The following is a 13139-nucleotide window of genomic DNA, read 5'->3' as shown; positions in this document are numbered from 1 at the left end:
TTTTCTTTATGCTGTCCTATGACTTTCAAGAAACTGGCCAACTCATCAAACCCATACATAAGGTATTTGCATCACACCCATGTATCACCATCTTTACACTGTTCCTCCAAGAAGTGATGCTTCTGCTAGCCATTCAGAATTTCTGTGAATATATTTGCACCCTTATCATCTCCTGAAAACATACATGTGTCTTCAGAGGGGGGCTATCTTCATGGCATGAGTACAAGAATATAAGAAGGGTCAGGGATAGACAGAAGCATTGGAGTGTTTGTGGCGTTTATATTGTTTAATTGTTAACATATTATCTGGATGGTCTGGCCTAGAACTCTTTTAGAACATGCCTCGGCAGAACTCAGGTGATAGCACAGTCCAGAGACTGTTTCCAATAGATGGTAGGGGTGAGGTTGAGCTGTCTCTGAGGGAAAGAAAAGCTGGCCATATGGACAGGAACCGTCTCCACTACTTGCTTTTGCAAACACAGAATGAGCCCTTGCACATTTTGATTTACTTGGGTAGATGTAAGCTTTGGACTTGATCCAACTCTCAGAAGGCTCTTCCCATTGGTTTGGGCTTTGCGTTGAACGGAGTGCGATGTGGTATTTCCACAAAGCTGAGACACTAGGAAGAGATGCTGAGAAGATCATGTTGAATGACAGTAAGAACTGAACACATGAAGAACTGTGTTGTTGTGTAGAAAACTAGTGGTGGACAGTCTTCTATTCATTGTTAAGAGAAAAGTTTGTGTCTTGGTGTATAATCATAACAGAGCTGACCACATTTACTTATGTTTAATGTGAAGAGTTACACAGAAAGGCACAGCAAGAATTCTTCTACCATAATTTTTGACAGCAGAACACTCTGGCTTGCCACTGCCGTAAAAATTCTGTAGATCCCACAGATTTCCTCATACAGCTTTTGTGACAGGTCTGCTCTCCTTATCATCTACCTTTCCAAAGTGTCTTTCAAATAGCCTTAATGCATTGTGCTATCTCTGGGGTCATTAGAAGTATGCAGTAATATCTTCTGTTGAAAGAACAGAAATGAATGACATCAACAATACTTATTCAGCTGGTACTGGTTGTAATAACATCCATGCATCTTTAAAATTACTACAGAAACTATCTTCTGTTATAAGCGAATAATTTACCACACCTAGGAAGGTGAAGAAGAAAACGAACTTTGAGACTTTTTATATGTTCTCAGTGCTTTAGTATATATGAAGGGACTAGCAGTTTGCTCGTAAAGTCATGGACATCATCCCTTTCTTATTGGGAGTTCAACTGTGGATAGTACAAAATTTAGTTATGTGGCTCCTTGTAATATGGAGAATTACAACAAGCAAGAAACAAAAATCTAATGATAATGTCCCCTTGGCAAAAGAGTATATGTATTTATTTTTAGGTGAGATTGAAAGGGCTGCTTTAAATAAAGTGAGTGAAATAATTGATGAAGTGCAGTATAACAGGTGATGCAACTATGCAGAAAGCTTAGCATCCTAAGGAGAAACAGTTTGTGATGGCATGAAAAACAGGTTTAGGAAAAGGAGTTCAGCCAGGCTTTGTTGCATTTCAAATCATCTTTGAGAAACACATAGCATGGGATTCATCTTAGTGAAGCTGAATGTTAAAAGTCAACTTAAATCAGATATCTGGCCAGATTTTATTTGATTTGATTTCAGGGCTTGATTCATTTGCCCACAGAAAGGAATTTATCCAGGTAGCCTCAACCTGCCATGCCTCCAGTGCCCATGTTTCATATCTGCCAGTCTCCTGGGAATATTAAAAATACTAAGGCACCTCAATTGGCAATGGTCACCTATTATTGGGCAACATAATTGAGCCTTGAAGTGTGTAAAATTATATGGGATCTCAGTATAGTCAACGGAGTCCAAAACCCATTCAATGGACTAAATGAAGGTGCCATTTTAGATGATTATTGACCCCAATGGAAGCTTAAACATCCAATCTGTGTGTAGACGCCTACATTTTGGTATCTAAATTTCTCATTGTCTTTAACAAACTCCACCTCTCATGTCCCTTTGAAGTCACTTAAGAGACAGAATGGCTTAGGAATCAGTGCCTCCCACCACAATATAGTACAAATGAGTTTCTAGCAGAAACTTTCTATGTCACTCCCATAACTGTAAAGGAGGCCTAACTAATTAATTTAGACTGGCTATTAACCACAGCGGGAGCTCACTTTTCTAGCTTACACATCCATATAGATGCCTCCACTAGGTATCCATACTAGCGTGTGGAATTTCACTCCTAAAGTAAACATCTCCATCCGAGCGATCACCCTATACTCCTTTTAGAGTAGGTGGAGAGAGCCCTCAGGAATTGATTATCTTGTCCTTGGTAGACATCTAAATTAAGTCAGGCAAATTGCATTCAGTGGTGTCTGTGACTGTGAAAATAAGCTGGAATAATCAGTTCACATTTACACTCTTCATGTCTGAAATTAGATAAGACAAGTACTACTATAGGGGTGTGAGATGAGCTGGTGGTCTGAGCCCCCTCTACAGCCAGTGGATAAATTGGCATAATCAAATGTCTGGATAAAAGATGCCTTTCTCTTTATTAAACTTTAAAAAAAGCAGAGAAAATTATACACTAATAACTGAACTTCTATGCTTTTAAAAATAAGTTCCTCATGTTTACCTATCTTCTGTTTTGTAGGCTCAACCTATACCTAGGAAAAACATGGATCTTTTCTTGGCCCTTATAAGGGAAACAAATTTAGTCTTAAACCCACATTTGAGTGAATAAAAATCAGTGTTGTTCTATTCATCTTGAAAAACAAATGGGAATGAATCTTGAGTTGAAAAGGCCAGAGGAAAGCAAGAAAACAAATGAATAATACAATGCATAAAACTATTTCTGAGGACAGAAACAGCTGGTTTGTCAACTCTTTAGAGACTATTAATAGGAATGAAGATTGCATTGTGTGTCACTGGGAAAAGTAAATTGAAAAAAAAAAAAACCTGAAAAAATTACTTTCTTATTCAATAAATAAAATACAATAGAAATAAAGCAGGGATCACTGTCAGATTTTTTTTTTTTTTTTTTTTTTAAAGTAGAAATACTGAAAAGATTCTTGGGTGAAATTAAGTTTACAGATTAAAACATGTGGGACAGAATCCACATGAGCCTGGTGTCCACGATTGCATGATGGAACTGGACTGCAGCTCTGCCTGTATTTCTGTGGTGTCCCTGGAGTCAGGCTAGGTAACAGTAACACAGTATGGGTACATATGGAGTCAGAGCCCCAGGACACAGCAGATGTCAATTTTACCAAAGAAAAAAGTAGATAGTGTATCTACTTTTGTATACAAAGTTAATGTATACAATGAAAATGAGTTGGACAAACTATAAAGCTCTGATATTTAGTGCCTTCTCTCTTTAGAATCTCATTTCACCCCGCTCTCTCAAGATGCACAGACATCACCCTCAGGAATAAAGCATCCATGCTTCTTATATAGCCTCGATTTTTTAAATACAGTGGAGTTTGGCCTTAATTATAGTTGCAATATGTCTCTCTAATGCCATTTTCTCTCTTACCACTGGATTATGAGCTTTGAGAAACTACAGCCTTCTTCCGATGCTCCCAGGGCTTTTTGTCTTGCATCTTTAGTGGGATTTATCAAAAGAATATTTAGAAATGCCAATAGATTTACCTTTATTCCCTGGCTGATGGCTTGTATTGCAATGTGGTGCAGGTGCACTATACTTCTGTTGTCTAAGGAGGTGCTTGTATATGCACACAGAGGAAATTCAGTTGCATTTTTGTTATGGAAAAGCCTTATTCAGGTAGTATATGGTATCAAAAAAACATTCTTCAACTTCTACAAAGGTTCTGAGCAGCTCAGTAAATGTCAAATCATTTTCATTAATTGGCATCAATTGATTCAGAATATTATTTCATTATTCGTTCGTCTTTGAGTACATACAGAGAAATAACAGAGTAGAATAAATAAAGTAAATGAATATGATAAACAAAAATTAGGGTTTAGCCTAAATAGTGTTTTAGCCTACAAAAGGATCTGTTTAAAGTAATTAAAGGATATAAGTAGACTAAGGAATTCAAAGACTTTAACGTAAGTGAGGTTTATAACATTAACAAAAACCCAACAGTAGCAGGATTTGTTCTTTATTAACATGGACAAAAACTCCTACAAGAAGAGTTTCCAGCTAATTAATTTAAAGTTCAAGGATTGGAAAGTGGCCTGGTTTTCAGATCAGCTGGAGATCAGATAGGAAAAGCAGATAGAGGAGAGAAAATATATAAGGACTGCCTGTGAACACCCATGTCATGAAACTACACAAAAAAAAAAAATACCAAAAAAAAAAAATAAAAGGGTTATCATTTGGTTTTGCTTCATACTTCATGTGTTATGATGGCCTAAAAGACTTAATTGAAATTACCTGAGAGGCCTTAACTAATGGAATCCAGTTGAAATATTGTGGACTGGAATTTCATGCTGATATTAATTTAATTGCATCTTTGTGGTTGTAGTGTGACTCTTGAGAACATTTATTTTTTTTGAAACACAGCAACCAAATCCCTGAGTGACATGGTCTGCCTTTGAAATTTGACCTATTTTGAGGGGAGGAGATGGTTGGGGCCAGATGTCCATAGGTCCCTTCTGATTGGAATTATTCTATTATTCTATGACCTTGCATATTCAAGTTAGTTGAATACTGTTCAGCAGGAATTATAATCTTTTCCTATTCTGGGGGCATTTGATAGGCTTCTGCTTTGCATTTTCTTTTGCATTAGAATTAGGAAGTGCTTGATACCATGTGATGCCTGCCTTGTAGTGGGATCCTAAAAATTATTCTGATGTGATGGGAACCAGCTTACTGACTAGTGAGAGTTGGCCACAGCTTTAACTCCTACATTATAGATGGGGAAAACCAGTCAAAATCAAACTGCAAATGACTTTTTTTAATATTTTAATCTCTTTATTTTATAACAGACTTGTTTTTTGGAGTAACATTTGAGGCTTATCTATGCAAGTAAGTGACCAGACGCTATTATGCAACAAGGAAGGACAACCATCTAGAAAAGGGGAGGTAAATGAGAATTAGATTACAAATGTTATCCCACAAATCTATGTCTTCATCCCACTGTTTATTCTTCACAGGTTATAGAACTGACTGTCTCTCTAGCATAAGCCTAGGGGTACTATTTGATTTTAGACGCAAATTTCTTTGATTTGAAAGACTGAGGTGGTCTAAAAGACTAAGGTCTAAGACATCCTGATACAAAACACACACATTTCATCATTTTAATACAGCTTTCCACACATGAACCAGTTGTCTAAATTCCCCTTACAACAGAGGGATTTGGTAAGGAATATCAGGGTGCAAAGAGAGAAATTAGTAGATACCACTGACACGACTCAGTTTCTTGAATGTAAGTAAGGAATACCACTCAAGGTGCCCTTGTATATCTGAAATATCTAGGTGGAGCTCTCAAACATGATATAGGACTTAGAGGAGATATGTACAATTACAAAGATAGCTGCAAAACCATGTATTTCCTCAAAAGGCATTAGATGCCTATTTTGGGGTAACTTAGTTGAGCCCTGGATCTTGTCTGACTAAAGAGAACTCTTGTGTTCAACACCATTGGGAAATAATGAAAGACAAACAGGATATGAAATAACCCTTACAATCTTATCAAGAAAAAATGCTTTTGTCATGGCCACAATTCCTGCTCTCCCAGGCCCTGAAAATAGCTTGGTGCAATATTTACTGTGGCAAAACCCAGAACTGGTGCCTAGGTCCTATGAACCCCAACCTTTAAAAAGTTGTGGTTTTTTTTTTTTTTTTTTTTTTTTTGCCTATCTTTTCCCCCACAAATTCTAAGTTGTGGGCAAAAGAGGGCTTTAGCTTTTACCTATTGCACCAAGAAATAAAGCTACATCCAAGGCTTCTTTGCAACACAAGGGCCACAAAGACCTTATGCAGCTTGTGGGGGAAATCACTGCTCAAATTTTTCCATCTGAGAGGAGCGGGATGCCAAAACCCAGAAACTCCATCTCGAAGAGTCCCCAGGGAATACCAAACTGCCAGACCCACTGAAAACCCAGATCCTTTGAAAAACTGCTGCCACCAACAGCAAGCTCAAGTCCGTTTGCAGAAGGAGACAGCACGTCTTCTTGCACAGAGAACATCTGCTTCCAAATACACCCTAAAAGACCAGTCAGTGCTCCAGCTTCCTGGAGTTTTGCAGTTGGGTGACCAGAGGAGGGGTTCGTAGACGTAGGTCCAAAATCCCACGAGGATGCTGTAGAATCTCCTTCCCTCCGCATCACACCTGGTCCTGCGGGGTGAGAAGGTGCCGGGCTCCCCCAGGATGGTCCCGGGTGGCCGGGGAGGGAGGTACAAGGCTCTTCGGGGCGGGTCTTGGGCAGGTAGGGGCGGGGAGAACCTCGGCTTTTGGCAGCTTCACAACAGGCAGAGGGAGCGGGGAGGACCCGGCGGCTGCTGCGGAGGATGCTAAGTTTGTGCTGGCTGCTGCTCCCGCTGGTGAGTGCCCGGGGATGGTCCTCTCTGGGGTTGAGGCGGGGGAGGGGGTTGGGGAAAGAGGTGGGGCACCACACATCTGGCTCCTGACACTGCTGGCCACAGCTGGATGGCTCTGCAGCTGCCCCGCAGGATCCGGGGGGGTGGAGGGGGGGCTGTCTGCAGAAGGAGGGTAACTTTTCTCGGAACAGGGAACAGGTAGGAAGAAAGAAACATAAGGACAAGTTTAAAAAAAGGGGATGGGGATGTAGGAGGGGAGGAAAGAAAAAAATATTTCTGAGTTGGAGGTTTGACCCAGCTCTTTTCTTTAAAATTTTCCAGCCCAAAGATGCTATTAATAAATGTCTTTTCATTTCCATTCATTAGAATTGCAGTTTCCAAAGGATAGAGAAACATCCCTAAATCAGAATAGCTGTAGCATGGCTTCAGAGAGACAGAAAGGAACAGCTTGCTGTCCCAGTTGTCCTGAGAAAGGCAACTTTGCCGAAGAAGGAGGATAACTAAAAAGGAATAGTTCTCCTGATGGATTTGGGACATTTACCTCTTTGAGAGGGCACTGATGTTTTTACTGCTGAAGGCATCTGCTTACAATATCACCAAGCAGAAGCATGAACTGCCTTATGTCTGCTATGCACGGGAGGCAGCAGGTGAGATTGTAACATTAGACATCAGGGAAGATGTATGAGCACAGAGACAAGATTCAAGCACGTATGTCTCTGCCTAAGCCCCACACTCAACTGCTGGCACAGCCTGGACTGGTTAGCAAAAGCTAGTGTAAGTACAAGTACAGTCATATATCCTCTTTCCCCTCAATCTTCAGCCCCAGAGAAGTGTTTGGAAACCTTCCTCTGGGTGTGATTCCCAGGGACTCATTAATTAATTAAGCCATTTCACAGTTAAATGTTCAGTGGAGGCTGAGATTCAGGCTTCCGTTGCAGTCAAGGAGGAAACAGTCACCTCCCCAGGAGGCATCTCATCTTGTCCTGAGAATGACAGATGGGGTGAGCATTCCTCTAGGGCCTGTTTTCTTCCAGTGATGATAGCAGGAACCTAGGTGGTCACAGACTGCTCTGGATGTTCCAGCTTTAAAAGATGAAAGATGGGATGTAAATTTTTCACACCCGCATGTCACATCCTCTGGAACTTGTTTTTTTCCTCTGTATTTACACCAGCTGTATGTAAAAGTGATAGGATATAGGTCCTTGCTACATAAACCTTGTCATGTATAGTTATTATCATGTGTAATATCCTTCTTTCAGGGAAAACTAGTCAGCCTAAAGTGTTACACTGCTATAGGTAGAGTGACTTTGGCATCTGGACTAGATTTTTTACACGTAATAGAGGCACAAGTTATTCTTGCAGCTGTCAGCAGAGTGGAGCTACCCTGAAGTGATGCATCATGCCCATCTGTGGGCTGCCACATGTTATTTTAGTGTTCTAGCATATTGCAGCAGACTATGCCCATAATAAAAGAAATTCTACAAACTCTATGCTCTACGTAGGTTTTGGCCTCAAAGTATTGATCATATATGAACTCCCACTACATGTCTGGTAAGAGTCAGTGCTCTAAATATCAGTGGTTTTTGTGTCTCAAACTGGGTCTCGTGGGAAGCTTTACACCCGAAGTTAGACTGTCAGGCAAGGCCAGAGCCCCGTAGGATGTATTGAGCAAATAGTTATTTTATATTTCAAAGGATCATGTCAGAGCAGGGAAATAATTCTAGTGTGGAATCTGCAAATAATTCATTATTCAGATACGAAAATAAACCAGAAGGGTAATCCTGAAAACTTCTGTGAAACTGGGTACTTTTATCTCCTACAAGCTCCATAGGGAGCTGTATGTTGTAAGATATATTTTGTGCCTTGCAGAATAGAGTCCTTGACATTAAAAATTACCTTTTGCTTGTAAGTGACAATGAACAGAGAACAGTGGGTGCTGAAATGCATAAAAATTACTTTTCCTGTCTTAAAGAGTTCAGAGTCTCAGGAAACAGAGTACGGGGAACAGAAATGATTCCGCATTCACTGTCCTTCCTGCTGAGCTAAACTGCTTTCTTCTGTAAACGTATAACAGCTTTTCACATTTCTGGGAAAGGGGTTCAGTCAGATCTAATGAAAGGAATGAGAATGGAAACATAGATGGGTTATTGTTGAGCCATACATTTTTTTTAACACAGCGTTTCTTGTGGTAACAGGCATATGGATCCAAATCCGTGGCAAGATGCTGAGCTCCCAATAAAACAGAGCTGGGTGCCTAAATTTCTGATACAGCCACCATTGGTTAATTTGTGTTGGAGGGACATACATGCTTCTTCTAGGGACCCGGTCCCTGCAGACCTTAAATTCACCTCCACAGGAAACCGGAGATGTAGAAGGATCAGTCTGTTTAGGCATTTTTTTGTCTTGGAGGCAGTTAATGGAGGGAGACAGGCTCCTGTACAGTGAGACACTCTGTGCTCAAATAGGTGTCTGAGAGAGGTAGGAGGAATCCTTCCCTGGAACTGCTTGTCTGTCTTCATTGATCATTAAGGGAGGCTTGGTGGGGAGTTTAGATTAATCATCTAGAATTATCTTTCTAAAATTGGGAATCTTGTCTAAAGCTACTCATTTTGCTGCCTTCAATACTACTGGGAAGAGGTGGAAACACTCCCAAGAACGATGGCTATGGCTTCAGTTGAGTGAACTTGCTGATGGACTTTGACATGTAGGTTTCAGTTCTTGGGTTAGGTGACATGAACCTCACCTTTAAGCAAACATGCTACACATGCAGAAAGGGAGAAATTTCTCTTTAATTTGGAGGAATACTTGCAATAGCAGAAAATGAGGATCCTTGGTTAATAGTGTTCTGTTATTCTTTCAGTGTTCATGGTAATTAAATGTGCTACCAAATTTAGCATAGATCTAATAAATTAATTTTCATTTTTCTCAAGGTAATACTAATTACATGGGGCTTATAAACACAATAAATTAGTATGGCTGTATTGTCACATACAGAATACTTATGAGCAAATAGATATATTGATATACGTGGATATGTATGTATAGCAAGTAATGTTCTGTATAAGGCTATGCAGTTAAATACAGCCAGATAAATACAATCCAATACACAGAGGAGCATTCAAACATTACTCCAATGTCTTAAAAACAATCTTGACAAGATAGTCCTCTAAATGGCTGTAAGGCAGTCAGTGTCTCAGCGTCTTTTGTTCCATAGGTAATCGAGTTAGAAAGAGAAAACAAACACTGAAAATGTCCTCTAGGTAGTCATTTTCAGTGAAAAAGACTCCTGAAATAATCTGTTTAACTGGCTGAAGAGACAGATTGCAAATAGGTCTTTACCTTTGGGGTTGAAAGCTTCTGGGATCAAGACTGTGTCAGAGCGTGCAAGTTGAGGGCAGGACTTCCTATGATAGCCAAATAAGTTGCTGGTGACTGGAGTCATGTCACTGCTGTGGTGACCTCATGCTTGTCAATCAAAATCAAGAGCGGTAAACATGGTTTGGGTATAGTAGAAACAAAGTGGATGCTCATCTCTATCCACAATCGCATTTGAGCAGTGGACTATTTTGCTGCATAAGAAATCTTTGGTTGTTTTTTGTAGTTTCTTGTAGTTTTCTGACAGAACATAATACTACATATACTACATTATAAATATCCCAGAATTACTTATGGGGCATAGTGGATAGGTAGAACCTTACTGTGGTGATTATGAATGTAGCTGTACTAAAATGGACAAGAGGTTATGAAGCTCACGGTTGGTTCCAGTTTCCTCCAAAGAACATGTGAAAATTGGCCCTGACTTCAGTGACCTGTGCTTCCCAGTCTCAAAGCTTTCTAATTCACACTTGGCTTTTTGAGAAAGAAGTTAAGCAGATGGAAGGAGATAGGCCTTATGGAACATTTTGTTGAGTTATATGCATCAGAATGAGAAGTTTATGAAAGAGGCTGAGGTTTTCTTTGTCTTCTTGTTATTTGACCCGGGTTCAACATTTTCCATGAGTCTCCTTCCATCCCATAAGCCTTTCCAGTTCATCAAAATTTCAGTTGAAAAAAATGCATGCATTTCAGAGCATATCCTGGTTCTCTGCACTGTGTCTTTGTCATCACTGGCCAACTTTCAGGATTAACTGAACGCTTCATTACACAGTTAAAAACAGGCAGGGGATGCAGGAGTTTTGAATGTGTGCTGTGCCATTCTGTATCCTAAAATACCAGGTGAGTTTTAATCCTCCAAGATGGGAGTCAGTGTGTGACGTGAATGGCAGAGAACTCCAGTTTTGTGCGAGGGAGAGTTAAATATTCAGGCATCAGAGTTATATCAGAAAAATTGAACAGGGGAAGCACAGACAGGGAGAACAGGGAGTACAGAGATGATTTCAGAGCAGATCTGAGATGAGATCTGAGACACGAATGCAACCTATAGAGACAGAAGCAAAAAGAACAGTGATTAATATTCTTAGTAAATGATTTATGCACTTGACGCAAAACCTATTTGAGAGGTTTTAGGATTGCACGGCATTGGAAACTGAATCAGATGACTGGAAAGACCCTTCAAGTTCTTGAAACCTTCCCATCTTATCAGTGAATTCAGCCACTTCTTCAATTTTTTTATTAATTTTCAAAAAGACTAAGTGTTACCAATTTACTTCTGGCTCTTTGATCCCGTTGAATCACTTGTTCAAACTTTGACTAATATATTTGATGTCCAGCTTTGAAGCACTTCCCTTGTTTTCAGAGAGCATAAAAAATGTTCCTACTTTTCCCCAAGTGTGCTAATGGACTTCTTAATGAGTGAAGATGTGTCTCTTATGTGACATCTAAATTACAGTTTTTCTACCACCACAACAGCCTAGGGGCACCATCTTTGGATAGACTCTCAGGGAAGATTGCTTTTACCTAAGTTGCACTAAGTATGGCATGAGGATGTCACAAGAAAATCTCTCTTCCCAGTGCTTGCTAAGTCTGAAGTTGTCCAACATGAGCAAAGCATAGCCCAAAATGCCGTTGGCTTATTTTTTTTTTTTCTGTTCAGGTTTGGGCAAATAAATAAACTATCATGTAACAGAGGAAATACAAAACAATTAAACTGTCTCAGGCTTTTAGCATGCTCCTACCTCTCATAAGTAACTTTTTATTGATCATTATGTGATTGCTTTGTTCCAGGCAAGATTGTTTCAGTGGTTAGGACTTAGATTTAAAATGCCCCTGTGAATTTTGGCTGGTCACTGATGTTCAAGCCAGCAAAAGGTCTTCGTGTTATGCTGCTCAGCAATGCACAGCTCCGTTCCTTGAGTCCTGTCTACAACACTGCAAGAAACCTCTGAGTTTTCTGTGTAAGCCTTAGGGTGAAGGCACTCCACTGTGGTTTTCAGTAAGGTTCATGCCAGGTTACTGCCTAGCTACTAGGAAATGTTGATTCAAGTAATAGCATTTTAAATCAGCCTCTTACACTTATTACTGTGGCAGGGAAGACTCTGCCAGGTTGGACATACCTGCTCAGAAATCTCTGCTTTGTTTTGGTTCCTAAATTTTCCTTTTCTAAGGTGAACAGGAGCTACTCTCTTCCTATGAGAGCTCAGTCATTACAGCAGATGCCTCTCAAATTGCAATACTATGTCCCTGTAACAAATGCAGAGCCTCTCTTTTCTAGAAAGCCCCATCACCTAACAACTGTAGGCAGATTAGAGTAACAACATGCACTTTTCTCTCAAGGCATTGTGAGATTAATAACAAAAAATAAGTAAGCCATAGCCAACAAATCACAACTAATATTCTGCCCAGAAGGCTTTTCTTTAATTGTCTTTCTTTTCCTTAAAGCCTGAGAAAAAGAAAAACCAACAAATTGAAATTGAAGCATCATCACTGTTCACAATTTCTTGTATACATGTCATTTTTTCTTTTTTTTTCTTTTTTTTTCCTTTTCTTTTTTTTTTTTTTTTTTTGGTAACAGTGGGATTACTTCCAGTAAGGCTACATGATTGTAAGTTGACAACACCAGCCTCATTTTTTAAGTCAACCCATCTCTCCCAAGTGTTTTTTTCTCAAAGACATTTTGAATCTCCTTTCATAGTTGATTTCATTTTTGGTTATGACTAGCTGTTTCTTTCAAGTCTTTTAACAGAGAACTCAGTATAGATGGTAAATTGTCATGACTTTCAAACATCAAACCTAAGAATATTCTAAATACAAAGTTTCTCAGCAGTAACAGAGTCCAGAAATTCCAGAAAGTAGAGAAATTGCTTCTTTCCTGTCCAGCTGAATCCATCTTTATAAACCCAACAGTGAGAGATTTATGTAGCAATCATTTTGTTACTATTACTCAAATCATTTTTTTGTTACATAGGCCTAATGTAAGTTAAATGTATGTTAAAATATAAAGTGATGAGCAGGGATCCTATTAATACCTGAAAAATTTCATTTCAGAATTTTGTTACTATAGTTGAACAGCAAGAAGTACTATTTTAAAAGTCACTCATGCTGATATATAAAATGTATTTCAAATTACTCACTGGAGGAATATAAGGCATGAAAAAAGCCATGTCTTAATTTTCTTTTCAAACAGTGTCCTTAATCCTCTTTCTGTTCTAATATTAGGATGTATGAACC

The 13139-nt window shown here is 39.3% G+C and overlaps 1 protein-coding gene across 1 annotated transcript in view; it reads left to right on the top strand.

Annotated features, from left to right (window-relative positions):
• Positions 1-591: 591 nt before the first annotated feature.
• Positions 592-13139, top strand: part of LOC128905118 (vasoactive intestinal polypeptide receptor 1-like) — a 35985-nt gene continuing 23437 nt past the window's right edge. Inside the window, exons 1-2 of the mRNA XM_054190604.1 lie at positions 592-655; positions 6454-6536. Coding sequence (XP_054046579.1) covers positions 592-655; positions 6454-6536 — 147 coding nt within the window. The remainder of the gene's footprint in view (positions 656-6453; positions 6537-13139) is intronic.

Source organism: Rissa tridactyla, chromosome 2 (assembly GCF_028500815.1).
Source record: "Rissa tridactyla isolate bRisTri1 chromosome 2, bRisTri1.patW.cur.20221130, whole genome shotgun sequence".
NCBI lineage: Eukaryota > Metazoa > Chordata > Aves > Charadriiformes > Laridae > Rissa > Rissa tridactyla.
This window is presented reverse-complemented; position numbering and strand designations above follow the sequence as displayed.